General features: G+C 39.2%; 1 protein-coding gene across 1 annotated transcript in view; it reads right to left on the reverse strand.

Annotated features, from left to right (window-relative positions):
* Nucleotides 1-25,089, reverse strand: part of Morc1 (MORC family CW-type zinc finger 1) — a 208,985-nt gene that overhangs the window by 89,917 nt on the left and 93,979 nt on the right. The window contains exons 12-14 of the mRNA XM_052158339.1: nt 24,648-24,712; nt 16,698-16,841; nt 14,660-14,814 (exon numbers count right to left, since the gene is read on the reverse strand). Coding sequence (XP_052014299.1) covers nt 14,660-14,814; nt 16,698-16,841; nt 24,648-24,712 — 364 coding nt within the window. The remainder of the gene's footprint in view (nt 1-14,659; nt 14,815-16,697; nt 16,842-24,647; nt 24,713-25,089) is intronic.

The raw sequence follows: 25,089 nt of genomic DNA on the forward strand, positions 1-25,089 counted from the left end.
TACTAACTTTGGCAAAAAGTTCTACTCTTCTGACTCCTCCTCGTTTTCTGGCTCATTCTGTCTTTACCTATGTCCAGCTTGTTCTTCTCTGCAACCAGCTTCTGAACAACTGTCCTGGGAAACTGCTTTCTTCTCTCTCTGCACTGCCCCTGAAGTAGCTTCCCTGTCCACTCCTCATGAGAGCTGGGCATATCCTACTCTGTCAAATCTTTCTCTGATTCATCAAATTTATCAAACAGAAACACACTGAGCAAATCCTATACTCTGATAAACCACAACAAAATCAGCTCCACCTAAAAACAGACTTCAAGGATAAAGGGGAAGAAAAGGATGTAAAATGGAAGACAGTCCTAAGAATTATATTAAGATAGGAAATAATTTGTAAATATGACTAGTATATTAGACAATTTATCATACTGAGGAAGTGTTGACAAAATTTGGGTGTGATATTTGCACTGTAGTCTTAAAGGGCACTTGCTTTTAGAAATGCATGCTAAAGTACTCACAGATATAATTACAGAATTTATAGAACTATGCCTTTCACAATACAAGAGGTGAAATAGATTAAAAAAAAATAAAAGAGTTGAAATCCCTTCCCCACCAGTTGATCAATGTCAAGGTTAAATGAAAGACTTGTGGACCTTCTATGTAATTACCTTGATTCTAATTTTGAAATTCCCCCTTTTTCCTCTTGGCCTCCCATAGCAGCTGGGACTCATGGACTATCTGGCTAAACAACATATTCTCTTCTAGGGCACCCTACCTTACTTGCAGAAGGCCACTTTCTTGATGAACTGTCACATCGCTTTCTCTTTGTGTGCAGCTAGGTGTCCCTGGTGTCTCTGCCTTTCTTGTAGATGGCCACCTTCTGGTATATTCCTCTATTGTCATTTCTTGAACTGCAAGTCATCCATTCCTGGAGACTCTTTATGTGTCTAAAGTTATTCTTACAAAGACTCTGAGCTTGTGCGATTAGAGTCCATGGTAACAATTTCATCTTAACCTAAGCATTTCTTTAAAGCCTCTATCCTCAAAAGCAGTCATACCCTAAGGTACTAGCAGAAGGGCTTCAAAATATGAATTGCAGAAGGATACTCTAAACAGTTCAATCCACAAAAGTATAATAAAACATTAAAAATAATTCATAAAACATGATATTTATAATGTAATATTTAAAGTCAAAATAAATAGACAAATCTCCTAACTTCATAAAGTAAAATTCAAAGGATATGAATTGTTTCTTGGCTTACATCTTAAACTTGTCTCACATTTTCACCTTTTTGTTTCCAGAGGTCTCCACACTCCACACGTCCCTAGGAAGATGTGGCACTATACTCTTCTATAGTGAAGTTCTGATTGAAACCAAAGTGAATCAACAGTAAAATGAAATCTTGTTACACTGAAAGCCGTGCCCAAGTAGGAGAATAGTATCTCCCTAAGAATATTAAACTTCATTTTCAAAATTAAGCACAAATTTGGAAATTGGTATTATTTAGTTAACAACCTAGTGGGAAAAATTTGTAATTGAATCAATTTGGTCCTGAAACTTCCACCCTGGTGGTGACCATCAGTCAGAGCCATAATCCTTGTCTTTCTTTTACTTATACAACAGGATTTACATGAAATCATAGAGGATATCTTCTTTACATAAAATTTATAAGATAATACTATAGCTGTAAATCAGCAATGATAAAACCCTGACAATGTGAATGAGTGGGCCAAGCAAGGTAATAAAATTTAATGGGAATAAATGTACAATTGTGCACAATGGACTAAAAATGCTTACTTTCAGAAAAATAAAAGTACAGATAAGACTGTACAGGAACTCACATTCAATTTTACATGAACTCACATTAAACTCTGTTGAAATTTTTAGCTAGCAATAAGTGCACTGGGGGTCAAGAATGTGCTTAGTAAGAGTTAATGCATCCTGGTTGTATCTGTCTGCAATTCCTCTTGGTCCACCTTGGAACAGCCTGCAGAGGTGAGTGACTCAGGAATGATCCTCTGGGCCCTACTGTCTAGCTCTGGGGTTGCTCTTTGGTCCAGAGACCCTAAGAGCATCTTGCTTCCCTGTGGAAAACTTTCTGGGTCCCAAAACTAATCAGAGTGGAACCTTGCCCCAACACCCATCCTAATCATCATCACCCTCCATCCCAGTTGGTCTTCTTAGAACACAGCCTGCAGAGTCGGATCCACCTGCCATCCCACTTGGATCTAACTGGGACATAGCCTTCAAAGTAGGGTTCATCCACGATACAGGCTACAGAGTGTCTGAGGCACAGCTGTCAGTCAGGTACCCTGAACCCCATTATCTAGCCAACTCCCCCCACTTTCCTGAGAGGTCCTGCTGCCATAAGTATTATGCAGCCAACAGCAGGGAAAGCCAGAGGCCTAAAGAACAGCCTGAGAACATAATCAACAAGACCCAGGTGATATGGCACCACCAGAGCTCTCCTATTTACAACAAACCCTGGGTATCCTATGAAACTGAAGCACAAGAAGAGGATCTTTAAACCAATCTTATAAAGATAATAGAGGCCTTTAAAAAAGGGACATGAATACATCCCTTAAGGAAATACAGGAAAATAATTCAAACAGGTGAAGTATATGAATAAAACTGTCTGACACCTAAAAAGGGAAATAGAAGTAATGCTCAGGCATTAAGGTCAAGAATTAATAAACGGGACCTCAAGAAACTGAAATGCATCAAAAGGATACAGTCATTAGGACAAATTATAGCTTACAGACTGGGAAAAGATCGTCACTAACCTTACATCTGACAAAGGGCTAATACTCAAAATATATAAAGAACTCAAGAAGTTAACACAAACAATCCAAATAACCAAATTAAAAAGTGGTGGTACAGAACTAAACAGAATTCTCAACAGAGGAATAACAAATGGCCAAGAAGCACCTAAAGAAATGTTCAATGTCCTTAACCACCAGGGATATGCACATCAAAATGACTTAGATTCCACCTTACACCCATTGGAATTGCTAAGAACAAAAACTCAAAGGATGTGACAGCAATTGATGGCAAGGTTGTGGAGCAAGGGAAAAACTCCTGCATTACTGGTGGAAGAGTAAATTGTACAACCACTCTGGAAATCAATTTGGCAGCTTTTTAGAAGATTTGGCATAGTTCTACCTCAAGACCCAGCTATACCACTCCTGGCCATATACCCAGAAGATGCTCCGCCATCCCACAATGGCACTTGCTCAACTATGTTCATAGAACTTTATTTGTAATAGCCAGAAACAGAAAACAAACTTGATGTCTCTCAACTGAAGAATGGATACAGAAAATGTGGTATATCTATCCAACGGAATACTACTCAGCCATTAAAATCGAGAATATGAATTTTGCAGGTAAATGAATGAATGTAGAAAATATCATTCTAAGTGAGATAACCTAGACCCAAAAGGACATGCATGTTATATACTCACTCATAAGTAATATTAGCCATAAATTACAGGAGAATCATGCTATAATAAACAGACCCAAACAAACCAATAACAAGGATAGCCCAAGAGAGGATGGTTGAATCTTTCTCATAAGGGGAAATAAAATAGATATTAGATGTCAATAGAAGAAAGGAACTGGGTGGAAGAGGGGAGGGGAAGGATGGTGGTGGGGAGATCATATGTAAAAATAGCAGGGGAGAGAGAAGGGAGATTGGCAGGGGGAGGAGGCAATCTCTAGAATGAGGAGAGACCCCAAAGGGTCTATTCTATATTCCTAGCAGTGGGGGATATGGATCCTGGAGTGGCCACTTCCTCTGGAAGAATTCCCAGTGGAGGGATTAGGATGGTTACCCACCCACAGAACCTTCAACCCAAAATCTGTCATGCCTACAAGATATGCAGGGACAAAGATAGAGCAGAGACTGCGAGAATGGACAACCAATGACTGTCTCAAATGAGACCCACCCCATGGGCAAGAACAAATCTCTGACAGTATTAATGATAATCTTTTATGCTTGCAGACAGGAACCTAACATAACTGTCCTCTGAGAGGCTCCGCCCAGCAGCCAATGGAAAGAGATTCAGAGACTCATGCCCAAACATTACATGGAGTTTAGGGGGATCTTGTGAAAGAGTTGGGAAGATGGAGGGACTCAAAAAGGACAGAGACTTACTCTAGAGGAAGACCAACTGGGTCAACTAACCTGAGCTGTTGGAGTCTCACAGAGACTGAATCACCAGCCAAAGAGTGAATATGGGCTGGACCCAGCTCCCCTGAACATAATGGTCTTCATGTGAATACCTCACCAACTGGATCAGGGGCTGTCCCTGAGCCTGTTGCCTACATGCCTGCCTGCCTGTGGATCTAACACTCCTACATGGACCATTTTGTCTGGCCTCAGTGGGAGAGGGTGTGCCTAGTCCCTCAGAGACTTGATGTGTGGAAGGGGTGACACCCAGTGGGGAGCTTCACCTTCAAGAGAAATGAAAGTTGGAATGGGAGGAGGATTTGCGTGAGGGTGTACTAGGAGGAGAAGAAGGATGGATATTGGGTTGCAAAGTGCATAAATAAATACATTTTTTAAAAAAGTTCACATATCACCAAGCTACATTGCAAACAACACAACCTCTCCAAAGAAAGAAATGATCTCAGTCAAGGCTGTCTATGCTTCCTCTAGAACATTTTCTTCCAGGTGATACTTGTATAAATGCCAGAATGATAGAGATAATGAATTCTGTCCACATGAAGAATAACAATGAACTTGGAGCTGTAAGTTAAGGTTAAAAAGGCAGAAGAGAGATATGACTTACCTTTAAAGATCCTAAGGGCCGAAAACTGAAGACTTTAACCCTATATCCCATGGCCCAGCTGAGAAGAGTCAACTTTGTCCACTCTTTTTCCTTCTTCAAAAATGATCATTTCCTCAGAGATGCATCGTTAGTTAGCCTACAGTGGTGAGTTGGTTAAACTGCTTTGGCTCCTGGCGGGTCCTAGGCCAGGGCTGGCACCTTCTCTCTCTCCTCTCACTTGCTCTTTTTTTCTTAACTAGGAATCACAGTCATGGGGTCTCTGCTATTAGGACGCAAGCACTTCCAGGAATGCCCTCTTCCTATACCATCATTTTGGGGAGTCAGGGTCTCAACTTATTAATGTAGGGTGGACACAGCATTCAGACTATGGCAACCTACAGAATTAAAAGTTGCTAGACAGAGGCTGGAGAGATGGCTCAGCAGGTAAGAGCACTGACTGCTCTTCCGAAAGTCCTGAGTTCAAATCCCAACAACCACATGGTGGCTCACAACCATCTGTAATGAGATCTGACGCCATCTTCTGGTGTGTCTGAAGACAGCTACAGTGTACTTACATATAATAAATAAATCTTAAAAAAAAAAAGTTGCTAGACAAGGTAGATCAGGTTTGATTAGTCAGTTCAAGAACACTCACCACTACCATAGCTGGTTCAATGAGTAACCATGAGAAAGCTAAAGACATGTAAGGACATTTTAAACTACTGTGGTGTTGATATCCACAAGCAGCCTGAAGACAGAAGCTTCTTTGTGACTGTGGAGGCCGATGCAACAGTGAAGTTGAGATAAACGTGACTAGGTTGAGTGACCTGGGGGTTGTTAACTAAGAGCACACTGAATTTTGTTGAGAAAGATTATATGCATTACATCATGGATTGTGCTTTAGCAATCGGTTCAATTCCAATCCACATTAGAGAGTTAATAACACAAATGTTATCTATCAACATAACAGATTTCATTCAACCTCAAATGTCATATGATGTTTTACACCATGATTTCAACGGTCTTCCCTCCCTACTCCTCAAAGGTGATGAATAGCAATAGCATCATTAGGATACAGAAGACTTTAGGAAACAGTAGCCAACAGTGAAGAAGGCTCAGCCCTGGAGAAAACTATTTCTGATTTTCTTAGGATCCACTGTACCAAAAAAGAAATGCAGATTTGGGAAATGACACAAAGGCATTCCCTCTGCATTTCTTTCTCTGCTGATTCGATGTTTTACAAGGGTCCAGTTTCCCATAGAAACAGATCAGATTTACAACAAATACAAAGATTGCATCATTTATTTATAAGGGAAAAAATTCTCAAATACCTTTCATTAAAACCCATGCCCTGTTGTACTGGCTTTAAGAGCATTAGTCAAGCATTACATAATTTTTGCTATTCTTGTGAAGGTCACTGTACTCATAGGTTACTGAAACTATCAGGTCATACCTCAATGACTGAATTTAAGGGAGTTATTTATGTTCTTCTCAAAGTCCTCTATCATCATCATGAGATGTGATTTTTAAACACACAGAGTGTAAAATCAAAGTATTGCTTTTCTGGTGTGTTGGGGTATGCAGGGCTCACTGTGGTGGGAGAACTGGGTTCTGATGATGCCAAGTAGCCATGGTTTCTGTTGCTTATGTTCTTGTCGTTGCCTTTTGCCATCTAGTTATCTCTGGTCTTGCTGTCTCTGACTGTAGCTTATCTCTCCTGCAAGTCTGTATGTCAGTACTCCTGGGAGACCAGTTCTGTCTGGTAGGAATTTGGGTATGGAGAGTTGTGGCACAGGGTCAGCTCTGGGTGCAGACAGGCACCTAAAGGATCTTGTCCCTGGCTGTTCCTTGGTTCCTGTATCCTGATGGCTCTGAGCCGGTCCATCTTGGGCCAGGAATTTGAGCAGAAGTGGTGTTCTTACCTGTGCTCACAGGTGTGTCAGCATTCCTGAGAGACCAGCTCTCTCCAAGAGGAATTTTGGTTTGAAGAGCTGTGACATAGGATCAGCTCCAGGCACAGAAGGAAAGCAGAAGGATCCTGTCCCAGACTGCTTCTCAGTTCCTCTCAATGACTGAATTCTAATTGGGAGAGAATGGACTAAACATGGTCCATGTTTGCTACCTTACTCCCATTGTCTTCCTTCCAGGAGAGATTTGTATTGTTGTTATTAAAAGCATTCTTCAATTTTCGCTGCTTGCCAGAGCAGAAAAGCAGCACTAGGTACTGAGATATCCCGAGTTCAAGATCTCTGGGGGTGCAAACCGCCAGGGGTCTGCCTGAGCCCAGGACCTGAGCACATAGGCGGTTTGTCTGCCAGCCAGCCTGTCATGGGGCCTGTGTCCTATGTGGGGATCAGCAGAGGGAGTAACTCCCCGCAGCCATCTTCACTCCGTGACAGAGCAGTCGGCAAGCACCTGGTTCACTGAGACAACCCAAGTATAACATTGCTTGGGCAAGACTCAGCAGGGCTCCTAAGGCACAAAAGAGGAAGGCAGCACATCAGCAATCCAGGCCAGGGAAAACCCAGTCATCAAGTGTCTCAGAAATAGCCTTACAGGCCCACAGGAGGTTGAAGCACCAGCCAATGGCAATAAGACCAACTAACACCAGTGAGAACTAGATGGCTAAAGTCAAATGTAGGAATGTTACTAACAGAAACCAAGGCATTATGGCAGCATCTGAACACATTACTCCAACAACAGCAAGTCCTGGATACACCAACACACCAGAAAAACAAGAGTTGGATTTAAAATCACTGGTCATGATGCTGTTAGAGGAACACATGAAGGACATAAATAAATGTCTTAAAGTAATTCAGGAGAAAAATAATCAAAAGTTAGAAGCCCTTACAAGGGAAACACAAAAATCACTTAAAGAAATTCAGGAGAATATGGGTCAAAAGATAGATATGGGCCAAAAAGGAGGAAATGCAAAAATCACTTAAAGAAATACAGGAGAACTTTGGTCAACAAGCAGAAGTCATGAAAGAGGAAACATAAAAATCTCTTAAAGAATTACTGGAAAACACAAACAAGCAAATCAAGGAACTGAGCAAAAACACCCAGGATCTAAAAACAGAAGTAGAAACAACTAAGAAATTGCAAAGGAAGACAACTTTGGAGATAGAAAACCTTGGGAAGAAATCAGGGGCCATAGATGCAAATATCAACAACAGAATACAAGAGATAGAAGAAAGAATCTCAGATGCTGAAGATACCATAGAAACCATGGACTCAACAGTCAAAGAAAATGCAAAATGCAAAAAGCTTGTAACCCAAAACATCCGGGAAATCCAGGACACAATGAGAAGGCCAAACCTAAGTATTATAGGTATAGATGAACGTGAAGATGTACAACCTAAAGGGCCAGCAATATATTCAACAAAATTACCGAAGAAAACTTCCCTAAGCTAAAGAGAGAGATGCCCATGAATATACAAGAAGCCTATAGAACTCCAAACAGACTGGACCAGAACAGAAATATCTCCAATCACATAATAATCCAAACACCAAATGTACGGAACAAAGAATACTAAAAGCAGTAAGAGAAAAAGGGCAAGTAACATATAAAGGAAGACCTATCAGAATTACACCAGACTTCTCACCAGAGACCATGAAAGCTAGAAGATCCTGGGTGGAGCTCATGCAGACTCTAAGAGAACACAAATGCCAGCCAAAACTACTATACCCAGCAAAACTCTCAATCACTATAGATGGAGAAATCAAGATATTCCATGACAAAACCAAATTTACACAATATCTTTCCACAAACCCAGCCCTACAGAGGATAAAGGGGGAAAACACCAATACAAGGAGGGAAACTATACCCTGGAGAAAGCAGGATAATAACCTTCTTTCATCAAACCCAAAAGAAGATAACCACACAAGTATAAAATTAACATCAAAAATGATAGGAAGCAATAATCACTATTCCTTAATATCTCTTAACATCAATGGACTCAATTCCCCAATAAAAAGACATAGACTATCAGACTGGATACGTAAACAGGACCCTACATTTTGCTGCATACAGGAAACTCACTTCAGTGTCAAAGACAAAAACTACCTTAGAGTAAAAGGCTGGAAGACAATTCTACAAGCAAACGGTCTTAGGAAACAAGCTGGAGTAGCCATTCTAATATCAGGTAAAATTGACTTTCAACCCAAAGTCATCAAAAGAGACTCTGAGGGACACTTCTTGCTGGTCAAAGGAAAAATCCACCAAGAAGAACTCTCAATCCTGAACATCCATGCTCCGAATGCAAGGGCACCCTCATTCATAAAAGAAACTTTACTAAAGCTCAAAGCACACATTGCACCTAACACAATAATTGTGGGTGACTTCAACACCCCACTCCTCGACAGACCGATCAGGAAAACAGAAACTAAACAGGGACACACTGAAACGGATTGAAGCTTTGGAGCAATTGAATTTAACAGATATATATAGAACTTTTCATCCCAAAGCAAATGAATATACCTTTTTCTCAGCAACTCATGGTACCTTCTCCGAAATCAATCATATAGTTGGTCACAAGACAAACCTCAACAAATATAAGGAGATTGAAAGAATCCCATGCCTCCTATGAGATCACTATGGAGTAAAATTGGTCTTTAATAGCAACAAAAACAACAGAAAGCTCACATACATATGGAAACTGAACAACACTCTACTCAATGATACCTTGGTCAAAGAAGAAATAAAGAAAGCAATCAAAGACTTTTTAGAATTTAACGAAAACGAAGGCACAACATACCCAAATTTATGGGACACAATGAAAGCAGTGCTAAAAGGAAAATTCATAGGTGTGAGTGCTTCCAAAAAGAAATTGGAGCGAGCATACACTAGAAGCTTAACAGCACAACTGAAAGCCCTGGAACAAAAAGAAGCTAATTCACCCAGGAGGAGAAGAAGACAGGAAATCATCAAACTCAGGGCTTAAATCAATCAAGTAGAAACTAAAAGAACCATACAAAGAATCAACAAAACCAGGAGCTAGTTCTTTGAAAAAAATCAACAAGAAAGATAAACCTTTAGTCAGACTAACCAAAGGGCACAGAGACAGTATCCAAATTAACAAAATAGAAATGAAAAGGGAGATATAACAACAGAAACTGAGGAAATTCAAAAAAATATCAGATCCTACTACAAAAGCCTATACTCAACACAACTGGAGAATCTGGAGGAAATGGACAATTTCTTAGACAGATACCAAATACCAAAATTAAATCAGGATCATATAGATCATCTAAACAGACCCATAACCCCTAAAGAAATAGAAGGGGTCATAGAAAGCCTTCCAACCAAAAAAAGCACAAGACCAGATGGTTTTAGTGCAGAGTTCTGTCAGACCTTCAAAAAAGACTTAACACCAATAGTCTTCAAACTATTCCACAAAATAGAAACAGAAAAATCACTACCCAACTTGTTCTATGAAGCCACAATTATGCTGATACCAAAACCACACAAAGATCCAACAAAGAAAGAGAACTTCAGGCCAATTTCCCTTATGAATATCGATGCAAAAATACTCAATAAAATTCTTGCCCACCGAATCCAAGGACACATTAAAAAAACGATCATCCACTATGATCAAGTAGGCTTCATCCCAGGGATGCAAGGATGGTTCAATATAAGGAAATCCATCAATGCAATCCACTACATAAACAAACTCAAAGGAAAAAAATCACATGATCATTTCATTAGATGCTGAAAAAGCATTTGACAAAATTCAGCATCCTTTCATGCTAAAAGTCTTAGAAAAACAGGAATTCAAGGTCCATATCTAAACATAGTAAAAGCAATATACAGCAAACTAGTAGCCAACATCAAACTAAATGAAGAGAAACTTGAAGCAATCCCACTAAAATCAGGGACTAGACAAGGCTGCCCTCTCTTTCCATATCTTTTCAATATAGTTCTTGAAGTCCTAGCTCGAGCAATTAGACAACATTAGGAGGTCAAAGGGATACAAATTGGAAAGGAAATAGTCAAACTATCACTATTTGCAGATGATATAATAGTATACTTAAGTGACCCAAAAAACTCTACTAGAGAACTCCTACAGCTGATAAACAACTTCAGCAAAGTGGCTGGCTACAAAATCAACTCAAGCAAATCAGTAGCCTTTATATACTAAAAAGATAAGCAGACTGAGAAAGATATTAGGGAAATGACACCCTTCACAATAGCCACAAACAGCATAAAGTATCTTGGGGTGACTCTAACCAAACAAGTGAAAGTCCTATAGGACAAGAACTTCAGATCTCTCAAGAAGTAAATAGACAAATACCTCAGAAAATGGAAAAATCTTCCATGTTCATGGATTAGCAAGATTAATATAGCTAAAATGACCACCTTGCCAAAAGCAATCTACAGATTCAATACAATCCCCATTAAAATCCCAACTGAATTCTTCATAGGGTTAGAAAGAGCAATTCTCAAATTCCTCTGGAATAACAAAAAACCCAGGATAGCTAGAACTATTCTCAACAGTGAAAGAACTTCTGAGGGAATCAGTATCCCAGACCCCAAACATTACTACAGAGCAATAGTGATAAAAACTCCATGGTATTGGTACAATGACAGGCAAGTGGATCAATGGTATAGGATTGAAGACCCAGAAATGAACCCACACACCTATGGTCACTTGATCTTCAACAAAGGAGCTGAAAACATCCAGTGGAAAAAAGATAGCCTTTTCAACAAATGGTGCTGGTTCAATTGGAGGTCAGCATGCAGAAGAATGTGAACTGATCCATTCTTATCTCCTTGCACTAAGCTCAACTCCAAGTGGATCAAGGACCTCCACATAAAACCTGACACACTGAAACTACTGGGGAAGACCCTTGAGGACATGGGCACAGGGGAAAATTTCCTAAACAGAACACCAATAGCTTACACTCTAAGATCAAGAATTGACAAATGGGACCTCATAAAATTACAAAGTTTCTGTAAGGCAAAGGACACTGTCAAAAGGACAAAACGTCAACCAACAGATTGGGAAAGGATCTTCACCAACCCTAAATCTGACAGAGGGCTAATATCTAATATATATATAAAGAACTCAAGAAGGTAGATCCCAGAGAACCAAATAACCCTATTAAAAAGTGGGGTACAGAGCTAAACAAAGAATTTTCACACGAAGAACTTCGGATGGCTGAGAAGCACCTTAAGAAATGTTCAACATCATTAATCATTAGGGAAATGCAAATCAAAACAACCCTGAGATTTCACCTCACACCAGTCAGAATGGCTAAGGTTAAAAACTCAGGAGACAGCAGGTGTTGGCTAGGATGTGGAGAAAGAGGAACACTCCTCCACTGCTGGTGGGATTGCAAGATGGTACAACCACTTTGGAAATCAGTCTGGCGGCTCCTCAGAAACCTGGGCATGACACTCCCAGAGGACCCTGCTATACCTCTCCTGGGCATATACCCAGAGGATTCCTCAGCATGCAATAAGGACTCATGCTCCACTATGTTCATAGCAACCTTATTTATAATAGTCCAGAAGCTGGAAAGAACCCAGATGTCCCTCAATGGAGGAATGGATACAGAAAATGTGGTATATTTACACAATGGAATACTACTCATCAATTAAAAACAATGAATTCATGAAATTCTTAGGCAAATGGCTGGAATTGGACAATATAATCTTAAGTGAGGCAACCCAATCACAAAAGAATACACATGGAATGCAATCTCTGATAAGTGGATATTAATTAGCCCAGAAGCTCTAAATTCTCAAGACACAGTTAGCATATCACATGATACCCAAGAAGAGGGAAAGAGAGGGCCCTGGCTCTGAAAAGTGTTGATCCACCATTGTAGGGGAGTACCAGGACAGGGAAATTGGTTGGGGGGGAAGGGGGTGATTAGGAAATAGGTGAAGGGAAGATGGCTTATGAGACTGATGGGGAGGGGGGAACCGGGAAAGGGGAAAGCATTCAGAATGTAAACAAAGAATATAGAAAATTTAAAAAATGAAAAAAAGCATTTTTCATTCCAAAATTAATCCATAGAGAGTTATAGGATTTAAAACATAATGTTACTAACTAAATTAATAGAAACAGATAAATTATTATTTTGAACCATATTACATCACTTGAGAGGATTCTGAAGGAATGTGGCGATGTGGTGCAGATAGGATAGGAACAGGAAATACTAGAGTTGATATGGGGACATGCTAAGTAACATCAGAATAGCAGAACTGGTACCCACAACTCCGGCCAAAGGGTTGAGGGAACTACACACACACATACACACACACACACACACACACACACACACACCAGGATACCCCAAATATTCTAATGGAGATATCTATCAATTTAAATATATGTTAGCTCATTCTGAGGACTTCATTCCTTACTACAAGGCTGGGAGGTTAAGGTCTGCATTACTGAGAGGATATGAAGAGAAGAAAAGCCTCCTAATTTCAGTTGCTCACTGTTTCCAGTCTGTACAATGATGGCACTTGAAAACTAAGGAGCAACTGCTTGGCTTCTCTCTCACTGTTTATGCTTACAATTATGTTTACATTTATACCCTTCTATATGTTCTACAGCTTTATGTAGATCCTGTCAATCATTGTGGTAATTCCTATGCCTTGTATAATGTCAAATATGTCTCTGAGAAGGAGATATATATTGTATGGATGTTGCTGGCCCATAGGTCACAACATAGACCAAAATATTAAGCATATCCTTAGTAAGGACCTGTCTGCTCTGTTGTCCAATGAATTTATTTATCCTGCCCTCTGGGTCACTAGTGAGGAATTTTCAGGTGAAATTACAATGAGTACATTAAAAAAAAACTCTAAAATTACTACTACAAGCAGAGATACTAACATCTTAAGTTGTCCTGGAGGTAGAAAACTGTATTTGATATGTTTGAACTATGTATACTTTAAGCCAATCACTAAAAAGATTCATAGAAGCTAATACATTTCCATTACATAAACAAAATGCTATGTCTGCCTATGTTAAAAAGGATTTGTGTAATACATAGCAAGTCATTGTTTAAGTATGTCTGGAAAGTGATGTGACACAGGTCAAATTTTCCAGATAATTGTTGCTTATCTTTCAAGTTTAGAAACATTTCTTTTTAATTGAAATGTTTCCAGTGTTCGTATTCTCAGTTAGTCTTTGATCTACAGAATACCATTTGGACTATCTACTGTCACACGGTATGGATTATTCTCATGGTACGTGATGGCAAGAGATTCTCAGGTCCATATGGGATTATGTGCTCTGGGAAGACAGTAGAGTCTCAGGGGACTCTTTGGGGGGAGGGGTTCCTGAATCTCCTGGAAACAATTTTCTGCCTCCCTCTGCCATGATCAGCAACCACAGCATACTACTCTCCAATTGCTTTCCTCTTGAAATTTCTAGTCTGTTTTTGTGTGTGCATGCATGTGTGTGTAAGAGAGACAGAAACAGAGCAACAGAAAGGAAAGAGAAAGGCAAGAGATGAGAGATGAGAGAGAGAGAGAGAGAGAGAGAGAGAGAGAGAGCCCTGGGTGGCAAGAAATTCCCTATGTAGACTAGGCTGCACTAGATTTCAAAGAGATCCACATACCTCTTGCCCCCAAGTGCTGGAACTAAAGATGTCCACCACAATGACCAACTGGTACTTCGTTTTTTTATGTTATATTCTGGGGGAAGATTCTGAAACTTTTCGCTTTTTATTGATTTGTTTTTGCACCAATGAGGATGGAATCCACAGTTAAGCAAGGGTTCTGTTACTACGCCAAATCCGCAGTCTTCCGCTTAGGTTTTCGAAGCAGAAGCCTTTCCTCACAGCTTTGGGTTACTGGTTACTTGAATCAATATAATCTTTTCACCTTAAATGAATCCCAAGTTTGAGCCCCTTAACTCTATGACCACAGAATACTCACTGATCCCAGTGTCCTTACAGTACTGGATCAAGTACTGTCCCATGACTTTTAGTAGATGATTGTATTCTTGGACATTGAGGAATTCTTGTTTATTATGAGATGGTTCCATGATTTCCAAGGGTATGTTCACAATTCCAATTATTCCTGCACCAAGTCTGAGGGAATAAATACATGTATGAACTTTGTAAAATCAGAAGAAGAAAAGGCAAACATGCACTGGATATTTGCAATCAAATCTTCCACAAATAGACTATCTTGGTGTGGACCACATCCAAATGATTATGCTAGCTTAAAGATCTTTCATTGTCCACAGTGACTTCTGGTGAGTTTGGTTCTGTTCTACGATGTCACCTGAGAATGTTACTGGCCTGCTAACAATACTCTTTCCAACCCTGTTACTTTTGTGGGGAGCCCAGGCTGGTAAAAAGGAGTAAACTTTTAGCAAAAACAACCATAACGCCAGTATCTTCATTCAATGACCCTACATGGACCTTTAAGCTTGATGCTGGACGAAAGAACTACTTCCTTTGTTCCCCATTTCATCTGTCAGGCAATACATCTCAGCATTACAGTGTCTCTTAGGCACTCGCAGAGCTGGAGGCAGGGAGCAGAACAGGCCCAGAGGAGGACAAACGCTATCTGACTGTTAGCCTGATGCACAAAGGTTTTTCGGTTCTTTTCTTTTGCTTTTCTAGGAGCACAGGCTATACAGCCACCTGGGATATTCTCATTTTGGGCATTACAGGATTTGGGGTAAAGACATGTCCCAGAACACAAGAGGATGGTTCCTCACTGCTCTTGCCATAGGATATATCACTCTTTCCCAACTTGAGACCCCTGGTGGCTTCATAGTTCATAACTTTCTTCTTCTACCCTGTCCTCCGTTATTCGGTCTATGAGTCTAAATTTATGTCTCAAATGGAAGGCCTGATGTGACTTCTTTGTTTTACTTACTGCCCTTCTCACACAACAGTCGTTTATTTATTTATTCATGCATTTATTCACATAGCCATTCAAAGTTAGCATCTGGACCTGTGCCAGGAACAAGGGACTTAGACAAAAGCAAGAAAGACAAGGTCCCTGGGTCTCATTCACTGAAGAATGACAAGTGTGACATTAGCAAGCAGATAGATATACAGGATCATGTTACAAGGTGATAAGTGGTTTTAGGAAAATAAGGTGAGCACTAAATTATGTGAAAAGTGACAGACAGGTGTGACAATAGGCCTAGCTTTAATCAGGTAATAAAAGAAAAGGCTTTAGCATTCATGCCTGAACAGTATGCCAAGGCCAATAGTGAGAAGGTCTAAGGACAGGAAACTTAATAGCAGTTGCTAAACTAACTGCTCTGAGATTTTAAACAAGGAAAGCCAACTAATTTGAGTTTTAGAAAATCACTCTACACATAAGCAAGGAAAAATTCAACTAGCCCTACTTGCAGATAACATACCGAGATACAAAGTTCATTGTATAAAAAAAATAAGTAGCAATATTCATGTCTTTTTATCTTTTAATGCTTTTACTGTTGTATATTAACTATACAGGAAAATAACGTAATAGCTATTTCAAAATCCAATAATAAGGGGATGGAAAAATTCCATCACAGTATCAAAAAAAAAAACCCAACATCTTTGAGACAATGAAGAAAGAAACTTAGGGAAAATCTCCCATGTTCATGGATAAAGATAATTAACAGTGTGAAAAGACTATATTATCAAATATACAGATTCAATGCAATCCCAACAATATTCCAATAACTTTCCTCACCAAACCAAAAAAAAAATCTTAAAATTCAAATAGAATCACAAAGTAAAAATATGCTCCCCAAATAAAAAGCCTTAGCAGGAAAAACAGTGGAAGAGAATCACAACAATGGATGTTATAGACTATGCTTAAAAACAGCGTGGGGCTGACAGAGAGGAAGGGTGAGTGAAGAACATGACACCTACTGGTGGTATAGTGAATTGCACATCTAGCTCCGCAGAAATGGATGGTGGCCTCCCTACACTCACATTAAATGGAGAAAGGAACTACTTACAATGACTTCTTTTTCAGCTGGGGACCAACCTTCTGGTACATTTTGATCAACCGGTTATTACTGTAAATGAATATTCCAGCTTGGCTTTGGTCTTCTAAGTGTACTCCAAAGAACAGAGAGAGAGTTCTTGCTCTCCTTAGTGCCCTGGAATAGTATTTAGAAAGGTTATTTAAAACTGCTCAATTAAGGAAAAATATAAAATTTATAAAATATCTAATAAATAAATTCAAAAGATAAATATCATATAATAACCTGTTATATACCAGATATTTTATAAAAACCTGGTGGGTATAGCTGATCTCTACATATAGTCAAGTATTCTGTATATGTAAGTTACAGGTTATACACAGGTATCCATGCAAACACAAGTCTGATCACTTAACTCTAAAAGGACCAGAAAGATCTCTCTGTTCATTCGTTTGACATATGTATAACAGTTCTAGGGGTCAGGGTTCTCTGAAGTAAGAGATGGTTACTTCAGAGAATGGTTAGAGTGACTTACAGGCTGTGATCCAGCTAATCCACCAGTGGGTGTCTACCACCAAAAGGTCCAAAAATCCCATAGTTGTTCAGTCCTTGAGACTGAGAGGCTCAGCTGGTATACATTAGAATCCCAAAGAAGTGGGCTCTAATGCCATCAAGGGAATGAATTTGCCAGAAAAAAAAAAAAGAAAAGAAAGCAAGCAGGCAAAGAGCAAGATTCCTTCTCCCGTGTCCTTTATATAGGTTGCCAGCAGACTGTATGGCTCAGATTAAAGGCAAATTTTCCCGCCCCCAAAGATCTGGATTAAAAGTCTTCAAATTACTTAATTAAGAAAAAGTCACTTGCAGGTATACCCATCTTCTTAGATTCTAGTTAATTTCAAATATAATCAAGTTGACAAGCAAGAGTGACCATCACAAGTCCACTCCTTGTCAACTTAACACACAATCACATCTCCTTATATCATGCTAATTTCCAAATGAAAAGAATTAAACAGGTAGTAATTACATATATCATAATATAACTACCCCACTTACAATCACAAATGCATTATATATTTAACTGTGTCATAATTATGTTGAACATGATAGATGTATTCTATGCATAGCCACAAAAGCACTATAAATTTTTAGAATAGGTAGCCATCTCTGTTGAAAGACATTCTTTAAGTCTCTCAACTTACATATGATAACCACTGATATTCCATTAATTGGTGTTAAATTACATGATAAAGAAATTGGGGAAAGAAAACACAAATATCTGCACAAATTCTTAATAAAATATGATAGGAACACCCATGTTGATTATAATACTCATTTCTGCAAGTGGTTATGTGGCTTTATCTGAAATTTTATAACTACCATCCTCTACTACACATTTTGTATTTCCTCCACCCTCATAGAGTACCTCAGCAAGTCCTGGCTCTTTTCCTGAAGGAGTGACCCATACCTTCATTCCTAATGGGTCTATCTATATTCTTTATAATCCTATCTGGTTGCTGTAGTTTCCTATTGACTTTAATTACAGAATATATAAACATCAAGATACACCCTAAAATGCTCCTGAATTCCAGACATAATTTTTCCTTGTTTTTTCTTTTTTTCTCTCTTTTTTTAATTCGATATATTTTTATTTACATTTCAAATGATTTCCCCTTTTCAGGCGCCCCCATTCCCTGAAAGTCCCATAAGCCCCCTTCCCTCCCCTGTTCTCCCATCCACCCCTTCCCACTTCCCTGTTCTGGTTTTGCCCTATACTGCTATACTGAGTCTTTCCAGAACCAGGGGCCACTCCTCCGTTCTTCTTGTACCTCATTTGATGTGTGGATTATGTTTGGGGTATTCCAATTTTCTAGCCTAATATCCACTTATTAGTGAGTGCATACCATGATTGATCTTTTGAGACTAGGTTACTTCACTTAGTATGATGTTCTCCAACTCTATCCATTTGCCTAAGAATTTCATGAATTCATTGTTTCTAATGGCTGAATAGTACTCCATTGTGTATATATACCACATTTTTTGCATCCATTCTTCCATTGAGGGATACCTGTGTTCTTTCCAGCTTCTGGCTATTATAAATAGGGCTGCTATGAACATAGTGGAGCATGTATCCTTATTACATGCTGGGGAATCCTCTGGATATATGCCCAGGAGTGGTATAGCAGGATCCTCCAGAAGTGATGTGCCCAGTTTTCTGAGGAACTGCCAGACTGATTTCCAGAGTTGTTGTACCAGTTTGCAACCCCACCAGCAGTGGAGGAGTATTCCTCTTTCTCCACATCCTCCCCAATACCTGCTGTCTCCTGAATTTTTAATCTTAGCCATTCTGACTGATGTAAGGTGAAATCTCGGGGTTGTTTTGATTTGCATTTCCCTAATGACTAATGAAGTTGAGCATTTTTTAAGATGCTTCTCAGCCATCCAGAGTTCTTCAGGTGAAAATTCTTTGTTTAGCTCTGTACCCCATTTTTTAATAGGGTTATTTGGTTTTCTGGGGTCTACCTTCTTGAATTCTTTATATATATTGGATATTAGCCCTCTATCTGATGTAAGGTTGGTGAAGATCTTTTCCCAATCTGTTGGTTGCCGATTTGTCCTTTTGATGGTGTCCTTTGCCTTACAGAAACTTTATAATTAATGAGGTCCCATTTGTCAATTTTTGATCTTAGAGCATACACTATTGGTGTTCTAGATAGTAACCTTCTTTCATCAAAACCAAAAGAAGATAACTACTCAAATATAAAATTAACATCAAAAATGATGGGAAGCAATAACCACTACTCCTTAATATCTCTTAACATCAATGGACTCAATTCCCCAATAAAATGACATAGACTAACAGACTGGATAAGGAAATAGGACCCTACATTTTGCTGCATACAGGAAACACACCTCAGTGTCAAATACAAAAACTACCTTAGAGTAAAAGGCTGGAAGACAATTTTACAAGCCAATGGTCTCAGGAAATGAGCTGGAGTAGCCATTCTAATATCAGATAAAATTGACTTTCAACCTAAAGTCATCAAAAGAGACATGGAAGGACACTTCTTTCTGGTCAAAGGAAAAATCCACCAAGAAAAACTTTCAATTCTGAACATCTATGCGCCAAATGCAAGAGCACCCTCATTCGTAAAAGAAACTTTACTAAAGCTCAAAGCACACATTGCACCTAACACAATAATTGTGGGTAACTTCAACACTCCACTCTCCTCAATGGACCAATCAGGAAAACAGAAACTAAGCAGGGACACAGTAAAACTAATTGAAGCTTTGGACCAATTGGATTTGACTGATATTTATAGAACATTTCACCCTAAAGCAAAAGAATATACCTTTTTCCTAGCACCTCATGGTACCTTCTCCAAAATCGACCATATCTGTCACAAGACAGACCTCAACAAATATAAGCAGACATAATCCTTATTACCTCCATTCTGGAGAAGAAATCCAATATCCACTTGGTAATCTGAATCAAGTACCCTTTCTTAACTCTGTTATTTCTTTCTTAGCCTGTTGACTCAAAGGCACCAGTGTTTGTCTCTGCTGTTGGCAGATCTGGCATTCAGCCACAGCTGTAGCCAGGTCAGCCTTGTTCAAGTGGAAGTCCAGGTTGTCAAACCCATGCATAAGTTCCATTTCTGTTACCATGGCTACTTTTTTCATGGGCTCATTGGTTAATTACAGCGATGGCTATGGAAAGAGCTTGACTGCCCACAGACCAGGTTATTGCATCTACTTGATTACTAAACTCCTCCTCTGCTGACATCACCTTTTGATGAGCATTTACTCATCAAAAGGTGATGTCAGCAGAGAAGGAATGATGAAACACAAATATCTTCCCATCCTTCTCTCATTCGGAGAGATCTATTGACATACTTCTTCCCCAGATAAAATTCTCATCAATTTTCCAGTCATGCTTTGTTCAAGTCCTTGTCCATTCAGCTAATCCATTGGCATGGATCAGTGAACAACTGCACATCTGGCCATTTATCCTTTCAAACGAAATGTATGATTATTTGTACTGCCCAAAGATCTGCCCACTGGAAAGACTGTCCTCCACCAGTGTCTTTCAGTGTTGTCCCAGAAAGGGCTTTAATGCTGCTCTGTCCACTTCCAAATGGTGTCTGCATCATCTGCAGAACCATCAGTAAAAGAGCCCCAAGTCTTCTCTCCCTCAGTCATCTGATCATAGGGCACACTGTATAATGCTATAGGTGCATGCTTGGGAGGAGATGGCACTGTAACAGCAGTAAAATCATAGGTATTTAGACAACTTCTTGGAACCTATTTGTACCTTCAGTGACCTGCTCTGGACATATCACACATATACCATTTCCATTTGATAATGGATTAATACTCAGAATGTCTTACTTTATGTCTTAGTGGGTCAGATTACTCAGCACATTATGGGCAATCCAGGTCATGTGGTAACTTTGTGGACTATCATCAAACTTTCAGACCCTATAGCAGGCCAAGAGCTGTCTCTCAGAGGAAGAACAATGTCTGCAGATGGTGTCCAATGGTCTCCTCTTGACAAGGGCACTGAACATCATTCCTATCTGCCACTTATATCTCAAGTACCAATAGGTCTGCTGATCATGGCCCAAGTGGTAGGGCAGCCTGCACAGCATTCTGGACTTGTTAAAGACCCTTCTCTTGTTCCAAGCTACACTCAAAGCTCTTCAGTAGGATAGTGTACCTCCTCGCAGCCTATGCATTTTCTATGTCCTCTCCAGGAACCTTAGCATTAAGTCTGGTTATAGGTCTAGAGGTAACTATTGGTGAGCCCTGAAGAACATCAGTATTGTCTTGCCTGACATTTGAAGAAAGTTACTGATAGTTGAAAAGACAATGAAGAAATAATTTCCTTTGTCAAAGGTATAAAGGCAGTATTTCAGGGATATGGGATATACCTCCTACTGAGAGTAGAGAGACTAGTTCCTTAGATGAAATAAATCCTTGAAAAACTGAGGATTTAGTGTTCTCTGGTTCAATAGGGTTCCTCTCATACATCACCATCCCAAGTTAGAGGACGCCATTCTTTATCAATTAATCGCCTCAAGCTTGGATTTGAATTTTCGCTGTAATTCAGCCAACTTTTTAATGAAGACTTCTCATTGATTTTCCATAACATAAATTCTGTAGTTAATGGAGAGAAGATTCTCTTTCAGATCACATTTAGAAAACATTAGACTGCTTTTATGCATCTGAAGGTTGTCAATTTTACCACTGAGTTCACAGTCATATCATACTACATCATATTGAAATATGAGAAGGTGCTTGATTTTTTTTATCACAGAACTCATTCTTTTCCTTTGTCAATTTATCCAGAGATCCTTAGGAGCAAATGACCAGCATTATTATTTTCCTTATTTTTCCACAAATTGGCAAATGTTTTATGTAGAGAGTCACAAAATCCATTGCCTCTCACAATTGGTGGATCAGAGTAATCAAATGCATTTGTCTCCTTAACTTTGTAAAATAGTTCATACCATGGGTTTTCAGCAGTCTCCAAACTTCCAGGAGAGGTTTCAGTAACTGTAGGTGTTTGCATTTCAAATTGAAAAGCTTACTCTAGATTGCTAAAATATTCATCCTTATATTTCTGTTGACCTAAAAGCATTTCTGGTAAGAATCCAGTAGTTGCTCAGTCCACAAGGCTGGATATCTCAGCTGGTCTTCAATATACATCAGAATCCTGAAGAAGTAGGTTCTAATGCCAGCAAAGGAATGCACTTTCCAGTGAGTGAGAGCAAACAGGAGAAGAAACCAACCTTCCTTCTTCTATGACCTCTGTATGGGCTGCCAGCAGAAGGTATGGTCCAGATTAAAGGAGAATCTTCCTACCTCAAAAGACCTGGATTATAAGTGGGTCTTCCCACTTTAAATCATTTAACTAAGAACAATTCCCTTACAGGTGTACCCAGCTGCTTGTGTTTTAGTTAATTCCAGATATAATCAAGTTGACAAGCAAGAATAGTCATCACAATAGTATTATTGAAAAAATGGTAATGAGGCTTTTAAAAGAAACATTTCTGACACTGCATGTGTCTCCCACTTGTGATGTGTTCTCAAATTCCCAAATAACTGATGAATATTAAATTATGACAGAAATGTTCTCTCTAGCTTTCTAACACTTGCCAAAATTCAAAAAATATAAATAAGAGGTAATAAAGTTAATTTACATAGACAACGGACAGGCCAGGTAAGCACTGTGGTCTTTGTTCTGTTTTGTTGTTGTTTCCCTCTACATGAAGTTTTTGGTTTTGTTTTTCTTTTTTCTTTTCTATTAAATATTAAAAAGAGAGAAAGTGAGAGAAAAAGAGAGGGGTAGGGGGAAGAAAGGGAAGGGGGAAGGAGAGGAAGAGAAAGAGGGAGAGGGAGGTGAGGAATGAGAGAGGGGGAGGGAGGGAGAGAGAAGAAGGGAAGGAGGGAGAGAAAGGGAGGGAGGAGAGAGAGAGAGAGAGAGAGAGAGAGAGAGAGAGAGAGAGAGAGAGAGAGAGAGAGAGAGAGAGAGAGAGAGAAGCACACAAAATGTGAAACAGATCGCCATGGTTCAAGGAAGCTGCTGGAGCTTTAGAAAGTACCTGAATGTGAGACACAAACTTGGCTCAGAGTCACAGTAACCTGGCAACCACAAGGTACTTGAACAGTTTCTCACCTTCACCATGGGGAAAATGACTACCTAGACATGGGACATGGTGAAAACTGAGAGGTGATTTTTAGGAATTAATTTGGAATGGTAAGAGGTATAAAAATCTTTTTCTCAGCCCAAAATGGCCACAAATTGGATCTTTACCCAGGTCTCATAGGTTGAGTTACTGACATGAGCATTATATAATACTAAATGCATATACACCTAAGGTAATAAATCAAAGCCTTTCTCAAAAATCTTTACTTAACCATGAGATTCCAATTCTGCAACAAACTAGGATACTGACAGTGCAAGGGTTCACAAAACAGGGCATCAAAAGATACGAGACCATCACTCTATGGTACGGGATACTCTGGTGGTCTATAGATTTACAAGCACAGGCATGGTGGTCCACACACATCTTTAATCCTATCACTCAGGAAGCAGAGGCTAGTGGGTCACAGTGAGTCTGCGTCCAGCCTAGTCCACAGAGTGGACTATCCATTGATCTAATCTAGGCCAGCTATTACTATATAGTGAGACTCTCTCAAAAACAAAATGAAACAACTCAGAATTTTCATGAACATGATACTATTACTTCATATGCCAACTTTAAATTTTAATTTAAAATTTAGCATTCTCCTATAAATCCATTCAGGCCATTATTGCCAGTACAGGTTAATTGTAATACATTCCACTGTGGCTAGAAATGAGTTATCAACAAAGTTTTTCTTTCTGAAGCCTAGTAGAAGTCTTAGTTTTCAATAGAAATTTCCATGAAATTTGAATACCTTTGCAAAATGTATTAATAACATTTTACATTTTTTTTCATTTATTTAACTTACTCAGCATCTGAGATGGTGGACAAGTCAAACTTACAAACATAAACATCTGTTTTGTAAGATAGCCTTGCCATGTTTTTTTTTAATACATATAAGTGACACATTCCCTCAAACATTAATCCTTATTTTAAATTGTAAGCTCTAGAGTAGAGGACAAATAACAGAGGGAATAATGAGGCTATCCTATGCTCTCCTGCTTGGGTCTCTTCATATAGACATCTTCATGAAGTTTAAAGTGATGAATTCTGAGATGGTTTCTGGTTTGTCTTCAACATTATACAGACACAAGTGTATACATCAGTAAGAACATCATCCATGTTTTACAATGTGTGTCTTGGTTGGGAAAGCTTCATCACATCACATCACTATCATAATATATCACACACTAATAAGGAGAAATTGTCATAATAACTACTACAAAATCTTCCCACTTGGAAATAACTTGACAAAGCATGGGATTCCTCACCAACAGAAAACCCTACATCTTACCTCTGTTTCTGGTGAAGATTTTTATGCTTTGTTTCCACATCTTCCAGAGCTTTCTGTAATACATCCTGGAGAAGGATATTTAGGCGAGAGGAAACATAAGGACATTGAGTTGATGCCAGCTGAGCTGATACCCTGTTATCAGAAGGTTCTGGGGCAGCAGAGACAGCTCATCATGTCTAATGCAGTTGGAATGGTAGGAATTCAGCAGGCACACAGTTATAGGTTTCATTCCAGCGTTTCCAGACTATACCCCTAAGTCCAAATCTACCATTCTCTTTTTGCACATTCTAAGTTGCCCTCTCTGCCTTTATTTTACTTCCTATAAGAGAGAAGGGGTTTGAGATAAACTACATGAAATCTTGAGTGACTTATTCAATGCATATAGACTCTGACTTTTGTCTGAGGCAATAGGAAACCTGAATTCTGCAGTCACTGAGGTATA

This window comes from Apodemus sylvaticus, chromosome 15 (genome assembly GCF_947179515.1).
Source record: "Apodemus sylvaticus chromosome 15, mApoSyl1.1, whole genome shotgun sequence".
Classification (NCBI taxonomy): Eukaryota; Metazoa; Chordata; class Mammalia; order Rodentia; family Muridae; genus Apodemus; species Apodemus sylvaticus.